This window comes from Sander vitreus, chromosome 10 (genome assembly GCF_031162955.1).
Source record: "Sander vitreus isolate 19-12246 chromosome 10, sanVit1, whole genome shotgun sequence".
Lineage (NCBI taxonomy): Eukaryota > Metazoa > Chordata > Actinopteri > Perciformes > Percidae > Sander > Sander vitreus.
Window position 1 is genome coordinate 16,461,011 of NC_135864.1, and position 23,943 is coordinate 16,484,953.

At 40.5% G+C, this 23,943-nt stretch overlaps 1 protein-coding gene across 1 annotated transcript in view; it reads right to left on the reverse strand.

Moving 5' to 3' along the window:
* Nucleotides 1–667: 667 nt before the first annotated feature.
* The window catches only part of ahnak (AHNAK nucleoprotein), a 28,492-nt gene continuing 5,216 nt past the window's right edge, over nucleotides 668–23,943 (reverse strand). The window contains 16 exon segments of the mRNA XM_078260527.1: nucleotides 668–4,499; nucleotides 4,502–5,010; nucleotides 5,012–5,553; nucleotides 5,555–5,751; nucleotides 5,868–5,912; nucleotides 5,915–5,978; nucleotides 5,980–6,141; nucleotides 6,143–8,929; nucleotides 8,931–9,038; nucleotides 9,040–9,132; nucleotides 9,135–9,326; nucleotides 9,328–15,828; nucleotides 15,954–16,180; nucleotides 16,300–16,453; nucleotides 16,581–16,639; nucleotides 21,491–21,554. Coding sequence (XP_078116653.1) covers nucleotides 1,639–4,499; nucleotides 4,502–5,010; nucleotides 5,012–5,553; nucleotides 5,555–5,751; nucleotides 5,868–5,912; nucleotides 5,915–5,978; nucleotides 5,980–6,141; nucleotides 6,143–8,929; nucleotides 8,931–9,038; nucleotides 9,040–9,132; nucleotides 9,135–9,326; nucleotides 9,328–15,828; nucleotides 15,954–16,180; nucleotides 16,300–16,453 — 14,442 coding nt within the window. The 5' untranslated portion in view covers nucleotides 16,581–16,639; nucleotides 21,491–21,554 and the 3' untranslated portion in view covers nucleotides 668–1,638.

Here is a 23,943-nt window from a genome sequence, read left to right on the forward strand (position 1 = left end):
TAAGTAAAATACCTGAATACTTCCTTCACCACTGGTATGTTTATGTCTATTCCAAAGTACCACACAGTTTCCTGCTTTACCGAATTATGAAACTTCTGACTCCATAAAGGTAAAAAAGAGAGGGAAAATAGTAAAGAACAATTTTGGGGTACTTGTACTTTACTTGAGTTTTTTGTCCATGTCATGCTACTTCATTCTTTTACTCCACTATATCTCAGAGGCAAATAGTTCTTTTAATCCACTACATTATTTATTATTTATGTATTAGACAGATTTAGTTGATATTACTTTTCAGTTAATAAAACACATGGTAAGCTTATAAAATGCATGATGCATTAGTATTAACCTAATGATGAAATGTATAATAATATATCTGTCATAGAGAATATTTTTCTGTGGAATGAGTACTTTTACTTTCAATACTTTATGTTTTACTTAACTAGGATTTTGAATGCAGGACTATTACTTGTAGTGGAGTATTTGTATTAGTACTTTTGCTTAAAAGATCTTAATCCATCTTCTGCCTCTTTTGTGTAATGAACTGTTCACTAGATTTAATGTATCCTTGTATCCAGTGTAATCAGTGGTGACATAACCAGTATCAAGACTCATAAATACAAATGATAATTCAAGTTGGATTGATTGATGAATCAATTAATTCCATAAATCATTTTGTTTAGTTTATTTGGCAAAATGCACACAAAAGAATAGACCCAAAGAGTCATGCTTTATCTCCATCATATCTGATCAAAACTATGCAACTCTCTATAAACTCAGATTCTTGCAATCAAAAAGTGACAGTTTATTTGTGATTTTGTTAACATTATCATAATGTGTGTGTACAAAGAGAGAGAGAGTGACAGAAAAATAAAATACAGAGGATCATAAAACAGGTAAAAATGTAAATGACAGGATTAGGAAGCAAAACATGTTAAAAACTAATAAAACAATGCATATTTTGGTAAATGTCAGAATAAGGTTTCTTAAAATATGAACAGAAACATAATGACAGCACTTTAGAGAGTTGGTGGTTTCCAAACAGTGGTTGTCTTTGCAATTATGTTGTATACAACACCATTAATCTTTAGAATGTGTTACAAGGGGCCATCTCTATGTTGCCTAAATATGCTCCTGCACTGATTATATAACTATAAAGCTTGAAAATAAAATAATTTCATTCATAAAAAAACTGATAACTGTTTATATTTGTGTCTGGATGTATAAACAACATTTTCCTTCAAAATAACTATTTTAACGATCTGTCCTGTGCAATATACCCCTGAATACAAATATACCACACCCGTTCATTTATAAAATTCATTTAATAGAATGAAATAGGACAAAATGACAAACCCTGTAATAAACTATGAAAATTTGGTAAGATGGCATATGCTCAATAAATCTGGACTATGTACAAAAAACATTTATTATTACAATACAAATTAATCTTATTTACAGTTTGAAGGGATTTTAAACAATCTCATGCACTCGTGTATAACTACTGAAAAAAGAATTACTCATAGTTAACGATATTGAGATGACTATGTACGTCCCCTTAGGTTTTAAAGATCTATAGCTGACATATTAGGAGAGTGTATTTGGGGGTACATGAGAAAGTTTAATTTACCTCATAATTAATCATTTTTTTGGTGAAACAGATAGTTCAAGTCTTGGGAACCTGAAACCACCTCTTGAACCACTGTCACTGCTGGAAGATGAAGACAATCTCGATTTTTTAGAGGGAAGAGAAACACCTCCACCTGCTTCACCCTCCTCACCAAGTGACACCTCATATGAGCCCTTTGACTTTGAACCAAAACCTCCGAAGGTGCCAAACTTCAACTTGCCTTTCTTTCCTTTGACCTTGCTTCCTCCTAGGTCTAATGAAATGTCGCCACCCTCAGCTTCTAAGTGAGATGGAGAACTAACTGCAAGCCCCCCCTCATCACACAGAGAAGAAGACAGATGCCTTGTTTTCTGAAATAGATCCAGTGAGGCTGACTTGCCTTTAGTTGACACACTGAGCCCAGGATCACCCTCTAATTCTAATTTTCCACCCATCAGTTCTGCAGTATGTACCTTACTCGATTCTACCTTTGGTCCCCGAAGATCACCTGCACTACTGCCTTTTGCTTTTGAGTTGCCAAACAGTTTTGGCATCTTTCCCTTTACTTTACCTTCTCTATGCCTCAGTTCTGGACTGGGAACCTCAATATTTTGTGCACTGACTTGGCAACTAACAGATGGAGACTGTATGCTTATGTCTCCACTAGCTGATTCAACATTCCCTCCACCTCCCTGGCCTTCCAACTGAGGCAGTGCAATACCAAATTTTGGTACCTTGATTTTGGGAAATGTTACAGTGCCTTCTGGGTAATGAAGGTCACCACTTGCACTGCCCCCTGAAGCACTTGCATCAATCTCTGCACCACCTTTCACATTTATTTTTGGGCCTTTAAAACCTGCAGACATGTTTGCCTCTCCTTGTCTGTTTAGATTTGTATCAATATCAGGAGTGGACACACTCACATTTGGCATTTTAATATTGGGAGTCTTTAATTTCAGATCTTTCACTCCCAAATGAACATTTGGACTGTCAATACCAGATCCTTCAATAGCGGTGTTCAAGCTAGCAGATGGAAAATCTATGTCAGATGATTTTAATCCCTCTGATATAGATCCATCACCTTTCAATTTTGGTGATTTGATATCAAATTCCACATCAGGAAAATGAAGCTTACCAAAAAGCGGCTTCTTTACCTTTGTTCCTTTGACATGAATATTGGGAGTGTCTACATCCAGGTCTACTGCTGGTCTTTCTATGTGAACATCAGGCTTCTTTGCCTTTCCTTTGACTTTAGGAAGTTTGAATTTCCCTGTTTTTCCTTTTACATTGATATCAATGTCAGGGGCATCAAGACTTGCTTCTGGAAGACTAATTTCTGTTTTGGAACCTTTTGCTCCCACACTGAACATGGGTGTCTTCCCCTCTACTTCTGGGGATTTCATTCCAAACTTGGGACCTTTGAACTTGGGAAATGTAACACCTGTCTTTACAGGATCAATAGACACACCTTCCATAGTGATGGTGGGTCCTGCAATGTTAGCATTGTGACCTTTAATATCTGCTTCCAAATTGGGCACTGTTGCATCCATCTTTCCTTTGACTTTAGGCCCTTTTAGCTTGATGTCAACATCAGGTGCTTTAACATCAATGTTTCCTTTGGGAAGTTTTATATCAACATCTGAACCCTCCACTTTTGGACCTTTAATGTTAAGTGATGGCATTGTAATTTGAGGCATTTCAAATCCACCCTTAGGCCCTTTAAAATTGACCTCTGGACCTTTAATGTCAACGTCGGGTGTTTGTATGTCTCCCCCTATCTTTGGCACTGATACATCCACATCACCTTTGAGTGTAGGACCTCTCAGATTGAAATCCATATCTGGCATGTTAAATTTGGGCCCTTTCAGTTTTGCATTAGCTCCTTCAATGTCAATCTCTGGTCCTTTAATGTCAACTTCAGGTACTTTCACATCAATATTTGTTTTGGGAAGGCTTAAATCAACTTCTGGCCCTTCAATATTTGGACCTGTCATGCCAAAGGAAGGCATTTTCAATTTAGGCATTTTAAACCCTCCTTTCTGGTCATCAAAGTCAACATCTGGTCCTTCAATATCCACCTTGGGAGCTTTTATGTCTCCTTCAATCTTTGGAACTGATACGTCAACATCTCCCTTTATATTGGGGCCTTTCAGACTCATATCCCAATCTGGCAGCTTGGGCCCTGATATTGATGGCATCTTAAATTTTGATCCTTTGATTTTTGCTTCTGAACCTCCAGTATCAACGTCTAGCCCTTTCAGATCAATGTCAGGTGCATTTATGTCAATGTTAGCTTTGGGAAGGTTTATATCAACATCTGGACCCTCCAGTTTTGGACCTTTAATGTTCCATGATGGCATTGTCATTTTAGGCATTTTGAATCCTCCTTTGTGGCCCTCGATGTCAACATGTGGTCCTTCGATATCAACCTTGGGAGCTTTTATATCAGCCTCAATCTTTGGAACGGACACATCGAAATCTTCGCCATCTCCCTTTATTTTGGGTCCTTTCAGGCCAATGTCCACATCTGGCATACTAAGTTTTGGTCCTGAAATGCTTGGCATGCTGAATTTGGGTCCTTTGATTTTACCACTTGGACTCCCAATGTCAAAATCTGGTCCTTCGATATCCAACTCAGGGGCTTTAATATCAATATCAGCTTTTGGGAAGCTGGCATCAACTTCTGGCCCTTGAACATGTGGACCTTTCCCCCCAAAGGACGGCAATTTAAATTTAGGCATTTTAAATCCTCCTTTGTGACCCTCAATGTCAATATCTGGTCCTTCAATATCGACCTTGGGAGCTTTTATGTCACCCTCAATCTTTGGAACTGACACATCCACATCTCCCTTTATTGTAGGACCCATATCTGGGATGTTGGGTCCTGCTAGATGGCATTTTGATGTTTAGGGATGTCAAATCCACCCTTGGGCCCCAATATCAAACTCTGCCCTTTAAGAGCAATGTCAGGTGCATTTACATCAATGTTTCCTTTGGGAAGGTTTATATCTACATCTGGACCTTCCACTTTTGGACCTTTAATTCCAAATGATGGCATTTTGATTTTAGGCATGTCAAATCCACCCTTTGGCCCCTTGATATCAAACTCTGGACCTTTGATGTCAACTTCAGGTGCTTTCACATCAATGTTAGCTTTGGGAAGGTTTATATCAACATCTGGACCCTCCATTTTTGGACCTTTAATGTTCCATGATGGCATTGTCATTTTAGGCATTTTGAATCCTCCTTTGTGGCCCTCGATGTCAACATCTGGTCCTTCGATATCAGCGTTGGGGGCTTTTATTTGACCCTCAATTTTTGGAATGGACACATCGCCATCTCCCTTTATTTTGGGCCCTTTTAGATGTAAATCCACATCTGGCATGGAAAGTTTGGGTCCCTGAAATGCTTGGCATACTGAATTTGGGTCCTTTGATTTTACCACTTGGACTCTCAATGTCAAAATCTGGTCCTTTGATATCCAACTCAGGGGCTTTAATATCAATATCAGCTTTCGGCAGGCTAATATCAACTTCTGGCCCTTCAACATTTGGTCCTTTCAGCCCAATGGATGGCATTTTAAATTTAGGCATTTTAAATCCTCCTTTATGGCAATCGATGTGAACATCTGGTCCTTCGATATCGACTTCAGGAGCTTTTATCTCACCATCAATCTTTGGAACTGACACATCAACATCTCCCTTTATTTTGGGCCCACTCAGACTCACATCCCAGTCTGGCAGTTTGGGTCCTGATATTGATGGCATTTTGATTTTAGGCATGTCAAATCCACTCTTTGGCCCTTTGATATCAAACTCTGGACCTTTGATGTCAACTTCAGGGGCTTTCACATCAATGTTAGCTTTGGGAAGGTGTATATCAACATCTGGACCCTCCATTTTTGGACCTTTAATGTTCCATGATGGCATTGACATTTTAGGCATTTTAAATCCTCCTTTGTGGCCCCTCAATGTCAATATCTGGTCCTTCAATATCAACTTTGGGAGCTTTTATGTCACCCTCAATCTTTGGAACTGACACATCAACATCTCCCTTTATTTTGGGCCCACTCAGACTCACATCCCAGTCTGGCAGTTTGGGTCCTGATATTGATGGCATTTTGAATTTGGGCATGTCAAATCCACCTTTTGGGCTCTCATGTTCAAATCTTTAATGCACTCAACTTTCACTATGCTTTTGGGAAAGTCCATATCTGACTATGTTTGGGCCCTAATGCTTGGCATGTGATTTTGCATTTTACCACTTGGACCCTCAATGTCAAAATCTGGTCCTTTGATGTCAACTCAGGGGCTTTTATATCAATATCAGCTTTGGGGAGACTGACATCAACTTCTGGGCCCTTCCATTTTAGGACCTTTAATGTTCCATGATGGCATTGTCATTTTAGGCATTTTAAATCCTCCTTTGTGGCCCTCAATGTCAATATCTGGTCCTTCGATATCAACCTTGGGAGCTTTTATCTCACCCTCAATCTTTGGAACTGACACATCAACATCTCCCTTTATTTTTGGGCCCACTCAGACTCATATTCAAATCTGGCAGTTTGGGTCCTGACATAGATGGCAATTTGATTTTGGGTCCTTTGAATTTTGCATCAGGGCCTTCAATATCAACATCTGGCCCTTTGAGATCAATGTCAGGTGTATGTACATCAATGTTGGCTTTGGGAAGGTTTATATCAACATCTGGACCCTCCACCTTTGGACCTTTAATGCCAAATGATGGCATTTTGATTTTAGGCATGTCAAATCCACCCTTAGGTCCTTTGATATCAAACTCTGGAACTTTGATGTCGACTTCAGGTATTGATATGTCTCCTTCAATCTTTGGAGATGACACATCCATGTCACCTTTGAGTTTCGGACCTTTCAGATTGAAATCCACATTTGGCATGGAAATGTTTGGTCCTGAGATAGTTGGCATTTTGAGTTTTGCTCCTTTTATTTTGCCATCTGGATTCTCAATTTTAACATGTGGTCCTTCAATGTCAACATCTGGGGATTTTATTTCAATGTCAGCTTTAGGAAGATTAATATCAACTTCTGGCATTTCAACCTTTGGGCCTTTGAAACCAAATTTAGGCATCTTGAATTTCGATCCTTTAGTTTTCGGACCAGTCAATCCCAGGTCAAGATCAAGACCTTCAGAGCTACCAGTCTTCCCCTTGATGCCGATATCCCCTTTAACCATTTTCACATCAGCTTCTGGGGCCTTTATCTTTGAGCCCTTAAATCCAAACTTTGGCATTTTAAATTTAGTTTTCTTTGTGCCAATTTCCGGAACGTCAACTGTAACATCTGGTCCCTCAAGTTCAGCTTTTGGCAATTGAACATCCCCTTTCAAGTCACCCTTCAACTTTGGCCCCTTCAGATTGATGTCAACATCTGGCAATGATATTTTCGGTCCAGATATCTTTGGTAACTTCATCTTTTGCCCACTAAGCTGGCCGTCTGGAGTTTCAAAGTCAATGTTAGAACCTTTGATCTCAACTTCAGGGGTTTTTAAAACTCCCTCAATATTTGGAGCTGAGACATCAACCTTTATTTTGGGTCCTTTCAGACTGATGTCGCAATCTGGCAGCTTTGGTCCTGATATTGATGGCATTTTGATTTTAGGCATATCAAACCCACCTTTAGGCCCTTTGACGTCAATCTCTGGACCTTTGATGTCAACTTCAGGTGTTTTTATTTCACCCTTAATCTTTGGAACTGACACATCAACATCTCCCTTTATTTGGGGCCCTTTCAGGCCACCCGTTGGCCCTTTGATATCAAACTCTGGACCTTTGATGTCAACTTCAGGTGCTTTCACATCAATGTTAGCTTTGGGAAGATTCATATCAACATCTGGACCCTCCATTTTAGGACCTTTAATGTTCCATGATGGCATTGTCATTTTAGGCATTTTGAATCCTCCTTTGTGGCCCTCAATGTCAACATCTGGTCCTGCAATATCAAGCTTGGGTGCTTTTATGTCACCCTCAATCTTTGGAACTGAAACATCAACATCTCCCTTTATTTTGGGCCCTTTCAGATGGAAATCCACATCTGGCATGGAAAGTTTGGGTCCTGAAATGCTTGGCATGCTGAATTTGGGTCCTTTGATTTTACCACTTGGACTCTCAATGTTCAAATCTGGTCCTTTAATGTCAACGTCAGGGGCTTTCATATCAATGTTAGCTTTGGGAAGGTTTATATCAACATCTGGACCCTCCATGTTTGGACCTTTCATGCCAAATGATGGAATTTTGATTTTAGGCATGTCAAATCCACCCTTTGGCCCTTTGATATCAAACTCTGGACCTTTGATGTCAACTTCAGGTGCTTTCACATCAATGTTAGTTTTGGGAAGATTCATATCAACATCTGGACCCTCCATTTTAGGACCTTTAATGTTCCATGATGGCATTGTCATTTTAGGCATTTTGAATCCTCCTTTGTGGCCCTCGATGTCAACATCTGGTCCTTCAATATCAAGCTTGGGTGCTTTTATGTCACCCTCAATCTTTGGAACTGAAACATCAACATCTCCCTTTATTTTGGGCCCTTTCAGATGGAAATCCACATCTGGCATGGAAAGTTTGGGTCCTGAAATGCTTGGCATGCTGAATTTGGGTCCTTTGATTTTACCACTTGGACTCTCAATGTTCAAATCTGGTCCTTTAATGTCAACGTCAGGGGCTTTCACATCAATGTTAGCTTTGGGAAGGTTTATATTAACATCTGGACCCTCCATGTTTGGACCTTTCATGCCAAATGATGGCATTTTGATTTTAGGCATGTCAAATCCACCCTTTGACCCTTTGATATCAAACTCTGGCCCTTTGATGTCAACTTCAGGTGCTTTCACATCAATGTTAGCTTTGGGAAGATTTATATCAACATCTGGACCTTCCATTTTGGGACCTTTAATGTTCCACGATGGCATTGTCATTTTAGGCATTTTGAATCCTCCTTTGTGGCCCTCAATGTCAACATCTGGTCCTTCAATATCAAGCTTGGGTGCTTTTATGTCGCCCTCAATCTTTGGAACTGAAACATCAACATCTCCCTTTATTTTGGGCCCTTTCAGATGGAAATCCACATCTGGCATGGAAAGTTTGGGTCCTGAAATACTTGGCATGCTGAATTTGGGTCCTTTGATTTTACCACTTGGACTCTCAATGTCAATATCTGGTCCTTTGATATCCAACTCAGGGGCTTTGATATCAATATCAGCTTTCGGGAGGCTGACATCAACTTCTGGACCTTCAACATTTGGACCTTTCAGCCCAAAGGATGGCATTTTAAATTTAGGCATTTTGAATCCTCCTTTGGGGGCCCTCGATGTCAAAATCTGGTCCTTCGATTTCAACCTTGGGAGCTTTTATCTCACCCTCAATTGTTGGAACTGACACATCAATATCTCCCTTTGATTTTGGGCCCACTCAGACTCATATCCAAATCTGGCAGTTTGGGTCCTGATACTGATGGCATTTTGATTTTAGGCATGTCAAATCCACCCTTTAGGCCCCTTTGATATCAAACTCTGGTCCTTTCATGTCAACGGCAGGTGCTTTCACATCAATGTTAGCTTTGGGAAGATTTATATCAACATCGGGACCCTCCATGTTTGGACCTTTAATGTTCCATGATGGCATTGTCATTTTAGGCATTTTGAATCCTCCTTTGTGGCCCTCGATGTCAACATCTGGTCCTTTCGATATCAACCTTGGGTGCTTTTATGTCACCCTCAATCTTTGGAACTGACACATCAACATCTCCCTTCATTTTGTGACCTTTAAGACCGAAATCCACATCTGGCATACTAAGTTTGGGTCCTGAAATGCTTGGCATGCTGAATTTGGGTCCTTTGATTTTACCACTTGGACTCTCAATGTTCAAATCTGGTCCTTTAATATCAACGTCAGGGGCTTTCACATCAATGTTAGCTTTGGGAAGGTTTATATTAACATCTGGACCCTCCATGTTTGGACCTTTCATGCCAAATGATGGCATTTTGATTTTAGGCATGTCAAATCCACCCTTTGGCCCTTTGATATCAACTTCAGGTGCTTTCACATCAATGTTAGCTTTGGGAAGGTTTATATCAACATCTGGACCCTCCATTTTAGGACCTTTAATGTTCCATGATGGCATTGTCATTTTAGGCATTTTGAATCCTCCTTTGTGGCCCTCGATGTCAATATCTGGTCCTTCAATATCAACTTTAGGAGCTTTTATGTCACCCTCAATCTTTGGAACTGACACATCAACATCTCCCTTCATTTTGGGCCCTTTAAGATTTAAATCCACATCTGGCATGGAAAGTTTTGGTCCTGAAACGCTTGGCAGGCTGAATTTAGGTCCTTTGATTTTACCACTTGGACTCTTAGTGTCAAACTCTGGTCTTTTGATATCCAACTCAGGGGCTTTAACATCAATATCAGCTTTTGGGATGCTGACATCAACTTCTGGCCCTTCAACATTTGGACCTTTCAGCCCAAAGGATGGCATTTTAAATTTAGGCATTTTGAATCCTCCTTTGTGGCCCTCGATGTCAATATCTGGTCCTTCGATTTCGACTTTAGGAGCTTTTACGTCACCCTCAATCTTCGGAACTGACACATCAATATCTCCTTTTATTTTGGGCCCACTCAGACTCATATCCAAATCTGGCAGTTTGGGTCCTGATATTGATGGCATTTTGATTTTAGGCATGTCAAATCCAGCTTTAGGCCCTTTGATATCCAACTCTGGACCTTTGATGTCCACTTCAGGGGCTTTCACATCAATGTTAGCTTTGGGAAGATTTATATCAACATCTGCACGCTCCATGTTTGGACCTTTAATGTTCAATGATGGCATTTTGATTTTAGGCATTTTGAATCCTCCTTTGTGGCCATTAATGTCAACGTCTGGTCCTTTGATATCAACCTTGGGTGCTTTTATGTCACCCTCAATCTTTGGAACTGACATATCAACATCTCCCTTTATTTTGGGACCTTTAAGATGTAAATCCACATCTGGCATGGAAAGGTTCGGTCCTGAAATGCTTGGCAGGCTGAATTTGGGTCCTTTGATTTTACCACTTGGACCCTCAGTGTCAAATTCTGGTCCTTTGATATCCAACTCAGGGGCTTTAATATCTATATCAGCTTTTGGGAGGCTGACATCAACTTCTGGCCCTTCAACATTTGGACCTCTCAGTCCGAAGGACGGCATTTTAAATTTAGGCATTTTGAATCCTCCTTTGTGGCCCTCAATGTCAATATCTGGTCCTTCGATTTTGACCTTGGGAGCTTTTATCTCACCCTCAATCTTTGGAATTGACACATCAACATCTCCCTTTATTTTGGGCCCACTCAGACTCATATCCCAGTCTGGCAGTTTGGGTCCTGATATTGATGGCATTTTGATTTTAGGTATGTCAAATCCACCCTTTGGCCCCTTGATATCAAACTCTGGACCTTTGATGTCAACGTCAGGTGCTTTCACATCAATGTTAGCTTTGGGAAGGTTTATATCAACATCTGCACCCTCCATGTTTGGACCTTTAATGTTCAATGATGGCATTTTGATTTTAGGCATTTTGAATCCTCCTTTGTGGCCATCAATGTCAACATCTGGTCCTTCGATATTAACCTTGGGAGCTTTTATGTCACCCTCAATCTTTGGAACTGACACATCAACATCTCCCTTTATTTTGGGCCCTTTAAGATTTAAATCCACATCTGGCAGTTTTGGTCCTGATATTGAAGGCATTTTAATTTTGGGCATGTCAAATCCACTTTTAGGTCCTTTGAAATCCAACTCCGGACCTTTGATGTCAATGTCAGGGGCTTTCACATCAATGTTAGCTTTGGGCAGGTTTATATCAACATCTGGACCCTCCATGTTTGGACCTTTGATGCCAAATGATGGCATTTTGATTTTAGGCATGTCAAATCCACCCTTTGGCCCTTTGATATCAAACTCTGGACCTTTGATGTCAATGTCAGGTGCTTTCCCATCAATGTTAGCTTTGGGAAGGTTTATATCAACATCTGGACCTTCCATTTTTGGACCTTTAATGTTCAATGATGGCATTTTGATTTTGGGCATTTTGAATCCTCCTTTGTGGCCATCAATGTCAACATCTGGTCCTTCAATATCAAGCTTGGGAGCTTTTATGTCACCCTCAATCTTTGGAACTGACACATCAACATCTCCCTTTATTTTGGGCCCTTTAAGATGTAAATCCACATCTGGCATGGAAAGGTTCGGTCCTGAAATGCTTGGCATGCTGAATTTGGGTCCTTTGATTTTACCACTTGGACTCTCAATATCAAAATCTGGTCCTTTGATATCCAACTCAGGGGCTTTAATATCAATATCAGCTTTTGGGAGGCTGATATCAACGTCTGGCCCTTCAACAGTTGGACCTTTTAGTCCAAGGGATGGCATTTTAAATTTGGGCATTTTGAATCCTCCTTTGTGGCCATCGATGTCAATATCTGGTCCTTCGATTTCGACTTTGGGAGCTTTAATGTCACCCTCAATCTTTGGAACTGATACATCAACATCTCCCTTTATTTTGGGCCCACTCAGACTCATATCCCAATCTGGCAGTTTGGGTCCTGATATAGATGGCATTTTGATTTTAGGCATGTCAAATCCACCCTTTGGCCCTTTCATATCAAGCTCTGGACCTTTGATGTCCACGTTAGGGGCTCTCACATCAATGTTAGCTTTGGGAAGATTTATATCAACATCTGCACCCTCCATGTTTGGACCTTTAATGTTCAATGATGGCATTTTGATTTTAGGCATTTTGAATCCTCCTTTGTGGACATCAGTGTCAACATCTGGTCCTTTGATATCAATCTTGGGAGCTTTTATGTGACCCTCAATCTTTGGAACTGACACATCAACATCTCCCTTTATTTTGGGCCCTTTCTGATGTAAATCCACATCTGGCAGTTTGGGTCCTGATGGCATTTTAATTTTGGGCATGTCAAATCCACCTTTAGACCCTTTGAAATCCAACTCTGGACCTTTGATGTCAACCTCAGGTGCTTTCACATCAATGTTAGCTTTGGGTAGGTTTATATTAACATCTGGACCTTCCATTTTCTGACCTTTGATTTTTAGTGATGGCATTTTTATTTTTGGCATGTCAAATCCACCCTTTGGCCCTTTGATATCAATCTCTGGACCTTCCATGTCCACTTCAGGGGCTTTCACATCAATGTTTGCGTTGGGAAGGTTTATATCAACATCTGGACCTTCCATTTTAGGACCTTTAATGTTCAATGACGGCATTTTGATTTTAGGCATTTTGAATCCTCCTTTGTGGCCATCAACGTCAACATCTGGTCCTTCAATATCAACCTTGGGAGCTTTTATGTCACCCTCAATCTTTAGAACCGACACATCGACATTTCCCTTTATTTTGGGCCCTTTCATATGTAAATCCACATCTGGCATGGAAAGGTTCGGTCCTGAAATGTTTGGCAGGCTGAACTTGGGTCCTTTGATTTTACTACTTGGACTCTCAGTATCAAAATCTGGTCTTTTGATATCCAACTCAGGGGCTTTAATATCAATATCAGCTTTTGGGAGGCTGACATCAACTTCTGGCCCTTCAACATTCGGACCTCTCAGTCCAAAGGATGGCAGTTTAAATTTAGGCATTTTGAATCCTCCTTTGTGGCCCTCGATGTCAACATCTGGTCCTTCTATTTCGACCTTGGGAGCATTAATGTCACCCTCAATCTTTGGAACTGACACATCAACATCTCCCTTTACTTTGATGTCAACTTCAGGTGTTTTTTTGTCACCTTTTATCTTTGGAGCGGAGACATCCACATTTGGCCTGGAGATTTTCGGTCCTGATATGGTTGGCATGTTGAATTTGGCTCCTTTGAGTGATGTATTCAGTCCTTCAATGTCAACTCCTGGCCCTGAGAGGGTAATATCAACATCTGGGCCTTCAGCCTTTGGACCTTTGATGCCAAATGATGGGATTTTGATTTTAGGCATTTCAAATTCACCCTTTGGCCCCTCAATATTGACCTCTGGACCTTTGATGTCAACATCAGGTACTGTTTTATCTCCTTTAATCTTTGGTACTGACACAGCCAAATCCCCTTCAAGTTTCTGACCTTTCAGGTTAATTGATGGCTTTGTAAATTTAGACCGGTTGGATCCATCTTTTGGTCCCTCAATGTCAATATCCAATTTTGGAGATTTTATGTCCACATGTGGGGTTTCAACATTAACTTTGGATGCTTTAATGTCGACCTCAGGTGCCTTAATGTCAATTTCAGGTTTGGTAAGTTTTATATCAACATCTGGAGCTTCCACCTTAGGATCTGTTAAGCCAAATGATTTAATTTTGATTCCAGGCATCTTATATCCACCTTTAGGCCTTTCAGTATCAACTTCTGGTCCTTTGATCTCAACTTCAGGTTTTGTTGTGTGTCCCTCAATCTTTGGAACTGACACATCCACATCTCCCTTCACCTGACTTCCTTTCAGAGTGATATCCCATTCTGGAATTATGGTTCCTGTTTTGGATGGCATCTTGATTGTCACTCCTTCAATTTTTACATTAGAGTCCCCACCATCAACCTTTGGTGTTTTAATGTCAACCTCAGGAGCGTTAACATCAACTTTTGGTCCCTTGGCCCCAATTGATGGTATCTTTATCTGAGGCATTTTTAAATCTCCTTTCCCCTCAATATTTATAGCTGGACCTTTAATGTCTATTTTAGGTGCCTTAACTTCTCCCTCAGTCTTTGACACTGTTACATCAATATTTCCCTCTACCTTGGAACCCTTCAAGTTTACATCTATATCTGGCCCAGATAAAGATGGAATTTTAACCTCAGACACTTTCATTTTGTATTTGCTATCACTCTTTGGTACTTTAGTTTGAATGCTAGAATTGATTTCAGGTGCTTTGAAGTCAGCCTCTGGAAGTTTTACATTGACAGCTGGTCCTTCAATGTTAGCACTAGGACCTCTGACCTGCATATCTTTCCCTTTGGTGTCTAGTTCTGTCACAGGTACTGATATACCTGCATCACCAAGTTTAACTTCAACACTAGTTCCATCTTTCTTGTTTCCTTTCATTCCAAACACAGGCGTCTTGATTGTTTTTATGCCACTCACAGTGCCCTCATTTTCATAGCCTGGAACTTCAGTGTCTATTCCAGATGCTTTTATTCCTCCCTTTGTGCTTGGCAGGTTGCCATCAACCTCACCTTTCAACGTGGAACCTGTAAGGTTGACATCCACACCTGCCACTGAAATCTTGCCTGGCCCCGAGGTATATCCTGAGGTAACATTGCCTAATGTTTTTGCTGATCCTCCTATCCTGCCACTTCTCGATTCAGTATCAATACCTATGGAACATCCACCAAGTATGACATTTGGAATATCAATACTGCCTGATCCCTTTGCCTGCGAGGGACTGATGGTAGTTTCAGATACCTTCACTTTTGTCCTTTCACCTAAACTAGTGTCAACACTTCCCTTCTGTGTTTTTTTCATGGATGAAGTCAAAATATGCATGCTTTCTCCTGGTAAAGACATACTAATTGACCCTCTGTTCTCATCAGTTGAGGTTATCTCTGCACCTCCAAACTCTCCTATTGTAACATGCCTACTACCAGTGTTTGTGCTGTCTCTTAGTGTCGTGCTTGTTCCTGACACCTGAATGATTCCATCACCTTGTTCTCCACTTCCTCTTGAGATCTCAAAGCCTCCCTGTTCTTTACCTCCTGTTACTCCAAAGTTAGGCCCTTTAAATCTGAGACCTTCTATCTCTCTTGTAGTTGTTGTGGTCTGAACTCCCCCACTGCCCCAGCATGTCTCTGTGGAGCTAACTTGGGGCCCAGTGTAAGAGACATTGCTTGACTCAAAACTCCCTTCTGCTCCCACTTTACCTGAAGGGCTGCCATGTGAGATTCTGATATGAGGAGAGCCATCTCCAGATTCGTGCCTTAGGCCCCTGAACTCTGGGCCTGAAAGTTCAAGTTGCTCACTTATGCCACCGGGCATATCCACGGTGTAGGTAGTGATGCGGCGGGTGATGGTAGTAATTGTGCTGCCATCGCTGCTTGTGCTGCTATGCCGCTCTGTTCGAACATCTACTCCCTCTGCAAGGTCTTCAGACTTCAGCCTTGGTTTAATCTTTTTTTTGTATATTCTCTTATAGTCCTCATCCTCCCCACTCTGTTGATAGAAAAAGACAGGAAGATATACAATATTGAAATGTTATTATAACATGTATTTCTTTCAGAAATTTCCCCATAAACAAATCACTGATCATATAATAATAATTTAAAAAAAGAACTTACAAGGACGATGTCTGGACTGGAACCTCCGAACCGGGTCTTCCCTTCCCATGTCAGGGTGCCGATTGGTGAACGGCATGGTGTGCTAAAGGGCGAGCAGCAAGGTGATTTGTCTCCTTTGTTTTGTAGTTTCAGCCCAACCTTGTGGCGGTTCAATGTCTTCAGTAGCTCAGCAGTTTCTTCTGAGCTCATGTTATCAAAGTAGACAGTGGCACCCACAATCTGGTCACCTATGAGTTTTGAAGAGACAGCAGCAAAGTCTGTTAAGTATACTAGAATAATAGTCAGTATGTGGGTGAGACCAATATTACTTCATACTTTCTGATTTGAGAAAACAATTATTTGCTACCTTCATATACTTTTCCAGAGCGTGCTGCAGGTGACTCTCCTTTAACCTCCTTAACAAAGATCTCTCCTCCACTCTGTTCAATGGTCAAGCCAGTTTTGTCTGGACCCTCCCAATCTGGAAAGAGCACCTCTCTGGTTTCCTCCTCTTCAGCCATCTGTAAACATTACCATACAAATAATGTGTTTGGGAGAAAAATACAAGGAAGTCACCAAGGTATACAGGATGACATATATAGGTACAAGGGATTTATTGTGAATTATGTATTTAACTTTATAAAATACCTTGTTTTTGCTTTACTCTATTTAAGCCCTGCTGTCTTGGAAACTTTATCTTGGTTTTCCTGCATAAAGAAAAGACAGTAATAATCATTAAGACAAAATCATGACACACAATGCATCACTTTATGTTCACAAAGTCTTTTATTCCAGACAAAATGCTCTTCTTTCACCCTTAGGATAAACCCTATATTTATCATTTACCAACCCCATTCTGTAAGTATGTCTGACTTGTAGGACCCAATGATGAACACTAGATGGTGATAAAACCCTTTCAGAAAACACAGCCTCGACCCCCTTCCTCCCTCCTGGGCGTTCTGTGTTTTGGAAATTTGGTTGGAGTCAGACCACACCCTGCCCTGAGGAAAGCAGCTTAATCCTGCGCCTATACCACAGCTCCAATGTCAATAGAGAGAACAATGATTGTTAAAGCTGCCTTGCTTTATGAAAACACACACAGGGGTGCAGAAGTGCACAGTAACGCATACACCAGCATGTTGGTTCATGCCGTCTGTTTAACACACAGGCAAATTCACTCACAGTAGTCAAATACTAAAATGAGTACACATTGGTATATGCTCACAAACACAATGCACTCAAACTTCTTATTCTGTCAATTAATGACAGCTACATATATCAGTTTCAATCTAGGTTGATATTCGTTGTAATTGTATTCATGACTACTACTGCATCACATAATTCATCACCTTAAGGTCTACTCAGTAATACAAAAGCACATAGCTTGTTACTTACTGGGTGTGGTCAATCATAAAACAGAATACCTTATAATAAGCAAACAATGATGTAACAATTCACCATATTTATATCAGCTCATATCAAGCCAATTTACAGGCCTGCTTACCTTTTCTGTAACTATCTATCTCTATCTTTGTGTGTGCTGTAGTAAACACATTTGCAACCATCACAAAGATAATAAGGTTTGTTAACATCATTCTCAGACCAGCCTCTTCAAACATGTTGACTAGTCCCACCCACTCTGCTCTATGAAACAGACAACACATTGTTTAATTATTACCAAACTCTCCTCAAACCACACCTCCAATTACACAAAGCTGTTTGAGCCATGCATCTCTACATAGCTAGCAATGCTTTGCATGTTTTATATTGCATTCATTTGGCAAACACTGTTGTGCAAAATGACTTAAATTTTTCACACTGATCACAGATTGTGGTTGTATATAGTTTCATTTAAAGGTGCCCTGCCACACAAAACCGTTGAATGTGAAAATGAACTGCTACCTCCTCTCAGCTCTAGCCACTGAAAAGAAATAAGCGGAGAAATCAGGCCATTTACAAAAGCTGGTCAGTATGACGTGGTGTTGCCTGAGCTCATTACTATTCATGAGCTCGCCCAGATGTGCTGGGTAAAGGATGCTGATAGCCAGGCTCTCATTGGCTAGCTGTTAGCCAATCAGAGTCAAGCAGCTTAGCTCGTTGAATATTAATGAGAAATGGCACAAATCGAGCTGAGTCTTCCTGCAGGCTTTCTATACCACACTAGAATGGCTTGTAACCAAGGCAACAACAAAATGTTACAGAGTCCATGGTAGAACTTCAGACATTACCAAAAAGTAATGAAATACATCTGACAGGGCACCTTTAAAAAGGCAAGGTCATTCTGTGTGCTGTGTTTTGATCAAATGCTAGAGCATTTGACTTGATCATACCAACAGCAACCAGTCAATATTTGACAGTACTTAACAACTTTTTTACCAGTCATTTCAATAAGGGAATAATTCTGTTACTGCCTGGGGCATCTTATCACATACTTGTTTAGAGGATGACAAGATACAACTTCTGGATAGTGAACTATGCACTTCATATTTGGGGGTGTCAATTATGTGTCTTCCTTTGTTTGTGTGATCTCTTTCTCTTTGTATTTCACTTGGCTTGTCTTGGCTCTATCTTTACCATGAGATAAGTAAACCACCAAGACCATTATTTAAGGCAAACTGGGCAATCATTTAATTCACATACACATAAATATATATACCAAGATAAGAAATGTAAACTCATAAGGAACTGCCTCAAGAGATGGATCTCCATGTGATCAGAAACACAAATTTACCAAAGCTTGCAAAAAAAATTAATTTTATTAATATTACTGAAAAACACATTTATTTCCATACTATTTTGCACCACTGTAAATAACATAATTATACCAGTAAGCCACACATCCCTTCCCTATTCACTGAAGCTGCCATACTGTTCTGCAAGATAACAAGCTTCTGGGAACAAGAGGAACCTGAGGCAGAGATAAAGAAACAACTGTTTCAAAAGGGTCTGTAATAAGCATCACTTGGTCAACAGCCATCTGGCACACACCACGCTGCAAGTATACAGTATTTTAAACAAATGACAAGGTTAGAAGAAGGCAACACTGATGTTTTGGCTAGTTCACTGGGACGTCAAACAATAAGCTGTAAATCTAGGTGGTGTGTGTGTGTGTGTGTGTGTGTGTGTGTGTGTGTGTGTGTGTGTGTGTGTGTGTGTGTGTGTGTGTGTGTGTGTGTGTGTGTGTGTGTGTGTGTGTGTGTGTGTGTGTGTGTGTGTGTGTGTGCGCGTATGGGAGACAGAGACCTGTTTGTCATTTGATGTAATTGTATCTCGACCATTAACACACCAGAATTTTTTGGAATGTTAGGGTGTGTGAGAAAGCACTAATAAACAGACAGTGTGGAATGCCAAGTGGATTGCAAACTAGTCTCCCTAGACCCTGTCCAAGGCCACACAATAAGTAATACGCCAATTAACACAAATCAATAAATAGACTGGTCCTTTTGATTGGGAATACTGGAAAACGCAAGAAATGCTTTGAGGTAGTATTAAGCCCACTCTCTAAAATAGCTTTTTGAACACTCTCAGGACTGCATAACAAGAGCCAGGGCCACAGTGATAATACCAGAGTTTGGGATGGTGTTTATGTCAAATGTGACGGCAACCACTCGCAGGCATCTACAACCTGATCTTCTCCCTCCTTTCTCTCACTCTCATTGCCTCTGTCAGTGTGATTTAACTAAAGCTAGTCTATCAAGAGCTCAAGCCTTACAGTATCTGCAACAGTATATGCATCAAACAACTGAAATGTGTGAGTATGAAGAGGACAAACAATGTAGAATAGCTGACAAACTTTGTTTCCGCACTTTTTTTCTCTTCCACATGCTTCTCAGAGCTTGTTGACATTACATAGATCTATTCAGCTTCAGTATAAGAGGGGGGAAGTGAATATGAAGCATTTTCACTCTCACACAAGACACATATTATTGTTGGCTGGATTAAGTTTTTGAAAAGAAAATCCATGTTTCATGGGAGAGAAAACATATTTTTCATTCATTCCTCTCTCACTCACAGGGATAACCTTAGGACATATCTCTCTTACTTTCTCTCTCCCTCCATCTATCTATTTCCATACATAATTACCTTTCATATTTAAACTTCTTTTCCTTTACCACATTTTACCTCTGAGGCTCTCCATGATCAAGAGTGAACTATTTAAGCTGTCCTTGTTCTCACAAGCGGCAGGGAGGAGCTGAGGCTCGCAGCAATATAGGAGGGAAGGAAGGAACTTAAAGAGAGGGGATGTAGAGAAGAGGAAATAGTAAAAAAAATGAAAGTGAGCAAGATAGTAAGTGAGAAAGGGAGAGGAATGGTTGTGAAACTGCTCCGTGGAATGTTAGCATACAAGTTAAGAGGGGAGAGAAAACAGCCAAGTAGGAATGACATTATAGGGCTATAACTGAAGAGACTCCTCAGCAGCTTACAACTGCTGCTGTGCAGAGGGGATCCTGAATATTTACAGACTTCACTATCTGTCTTCATTCTTTATCAGTCTCAAGAAACCCCCTATTTAGACAAGCTTAGAATATGCTCTAACATAGCATAACCTATTTTGGAAGTAGAGCACAGAGGAGCATAAAAATTGACAAAGATCATATGATTAGATATAACTTGTGTTGTAAACAGAAGCTAAATAAGTAAGGCTCTGTTCTTGGGATCATAAGACTGTCAGGCAGTATGTGACAGACTCAAAGCAAACAGGCAACATGAGAATCAACCAGTCCTTTCAATTCTTTCCCTTTCATTTCTCTGACATGCCTGAAAATCACATTCTGGATGCCACGTGTCCTTAAATTTGATTAATTATGTAATCAAACGCATATTTGAAGATCAAACATAATTACATTTTTGCAACAAGAGTTAAAGGAAACCATGGAGGCATGGGGGCAAAGGGAAACAGAGGAGCTCATTTTACTATCATGTTTTATTATGGCGTGGTATGTGTGTTGAGCAAGGGGGGGATGTGAGGACAGCTAGCCAGACAAAAGCTTCTGTTACCTAGAGTGCAACCACAGAGCTTTCCTAGATACGCCTCTCTTATAGCCTGTCATTGGCCTGCATACAGTTGAGGTTTGGTAAAGCTTCTTCTGCTAGCTTTTCCTCCACTCCACTACACCACAAGGAATAAATTACCCACAACTGCCAACTACAAACAGTTAAAACAGTATAAGCTTGACAGACTTTTGACAGGGTTTGTTTCATAAGAAGGGGAAAGGGTTTTGAGTGGAACAGGTGGTGTCTGGGGGAGGAAAGAGGGCTGCAAAGAGGAGGCACAGGGAGCAGAAGCAGCAAAGTGTCAGGTTTCCACAAGGTGTGCTTTTCACAGCTGAATGGCGGTGGCATGACCTTCCAGGTTCAAAGGAGGCTTTGCAACAAACATTCCAACAGAGGTTTGGCATCTGGACGCATAATAGAACACTGTTCTAAGGTGACACTGACTAGATAGCCTTGGAGTGGAGTGATGGGTGATAAGAAATGTAGTTTTCTTTTCTTTCCTTTACTTAACCAGTAACATATGTGTTGTGTGAATCTCTTACATTATGTCTAAGGACACTTACCTTGGATTGCTCAAGCAAGGCAAAGGCCTTCAGTCTGATGCTGTGGTTCTTGTATTCTTGGCTTCTGTTGACAGAAGAACAAAAACCGGATTGTCATTTAAATAGTATGGTTTGAAATTACTTAAATAACAAGAACACTAAGTCATGGGTAATAGAAAAGAAGACTACCCTGAATTCATCATGCTGCTCTTTTACGCAACAACACACCACATTACGACGCATGTTTGACAGATAACGAAACATATTCCTCACATACTGTTACATTTAGAGGTAAGTCCCAACATGACACATATACTGTGGTTATATTCAGGATTTACTCATGACATTTAAGTGTACCTCAATAGACCTTCCCGTGACCAAGCAGAGACTTAAGAGGATTTAATAATTAACTAACCAATAGTAGCAGTATTGACCCTGACATTCCCTTTGAGTAAATAAATCCAGCTACTTGTTTGGTGTGGCCCTCACTTCTGTAGATTAGATGATAGATGGACACTAACACAATATCTATCCAAGATCCTTTTTTTAAGTTTGATGGAATTTGAAATTGAGAGTTAAAAAGAAGCAAATCCAGTTCAAAAGAAATTTTAAAAGTTTCTTTAAAAAATGTCTCTGCTCTAGTTTAATTGCTTGAGTGATGACTGTGAGACAAGACTGCATTGCCAAGGTGTGAAGTATAAAACCAATGTAGTATAAGAGCAGAAATGGTGCAGCCATATCAAACCAATATATCGATAAAATAATGTTGCAACTGTTATGATCATTTTTCAACTGTCATCATGCATACCAAGTCAATCGTACTTTTTCCCGCTGTGACTAGCCCAAAATATTACCGGACTTTGGGAGGATTATTGCTTCAACCCACTGGCATATTGTGAAACAAAGCCTTCTCTTTGTCAGTCCCAGTACAAAAAGAACCAGACTTGATGTGTACAGACAGGCACCTACCAGTGGGAACATGTCCCTCAGAAAAATTCTTTCTCTTCTGAGACAGTCTTTCCAACCCCATCATTAACTTCCCCCACCCCAGCCCCCCATGTTCAATAACTAAATTGCTCATTACTTTTTGAAAAATATGCCAAATGACTGTGTTTGTGAGACTCTGATACTATTTCTAAACAGTCTGATTTTGAATACCTATGCTAAACGCTAAATGCAATATAGAGAATGTGAGTAAACATGCTCCTTAAATCAAGCGACATTGGTGCAAAGCTTGTAAAAGCTTTCTCAAAGTTTTGCCTTAGAATGTGTTGTTGTTGGTTACTTTTTTGAACGGGACCTATACTGAAATAGATGGGACATAGCTGAGACAAATGCCAGCCAGTATGGGGTTGTCATTATGTTTGAAACTTGTGCCACAGCAGCTGTGTACACTCTCTAACCCATACTCTTGTTACAGAGACATATTAATCAGACTGCCATGTCGGGAGTCATTCAGGTACAGGGTTGACTGAATGACAAAGGTAGATTTTTGTCAAGTATCAGTCTAAAGGTAATGTGAGATTGAATTATCCTGGGTCACTTGTGCCAAAACAAAATGAGATAAAGGGTATGTGAGATATCTGACTGTGAAAGAGATGCTACCTTGGTGAGGCCACACACAAACACACACGTAGGCATGCACCATAAGGTGAAGTGTGGTCACTAACAGTGGAGAAAGCAAATAAAAACACATGCCATGTGAAGAGTAGAATACCACGCCATAGTCCACGAGGCGGATCATGTCGCTTTCCCTCTGTGCTCAGCTTGCAGAGGGAGCAGCTCCGTGCATAGCCCCACCCAGGCCCCCAGTCACATACATTCCTTGATAGAGCCGTCAGGCCAGCTGGAAGGGAGCCCAGCCTCTCCCCACAGTGACTAACTCCAAAGAAATGTCCTGTTTCTCTCTGACTCCAGCCTCATTCTATGCCGCCCACCCTGCACCGTGCCTGAGTGCCCCCGCCCCTTTCAGTCACCCCCCCAACCTCAAGGTTCTGCTCAAATAAACAAGAACACCAGATTCAGTCAGATATGCACATTTAAATGCATTCTGAAACACACTATCTCAAATAAACGCTGTGAAGCAACATTGTATCAGCGAATACATCTGATACATTTCATCATCCATGTCACCATCATCATCATTATCAATTTAGTTGGATCTACTTGTGCACCAAGTAGATGCAGCAAACTCTCAGCACTCTACACCTCACTGTTGTGCATTTATACCCCATCTTAAGTCTTGTGTCTTCTATGCCTTGAGGTGACACTGTTTGACTGATCGTTTGTGCTTAAGTAGGTCACAGCACACTAGAAACTGATAAAGTAGCTGTAGTCAATCTATCAGTTTGATTGCCAAATCCAATCTTTTTGGTGAACAGAAAACAGGAGCAGTGTGACAATGATTAAAGCTCAATCGTAAGTGAATCAGGCACAGTGGTGCTGGTGAGTGATAAAATTTGATTATGAACAAC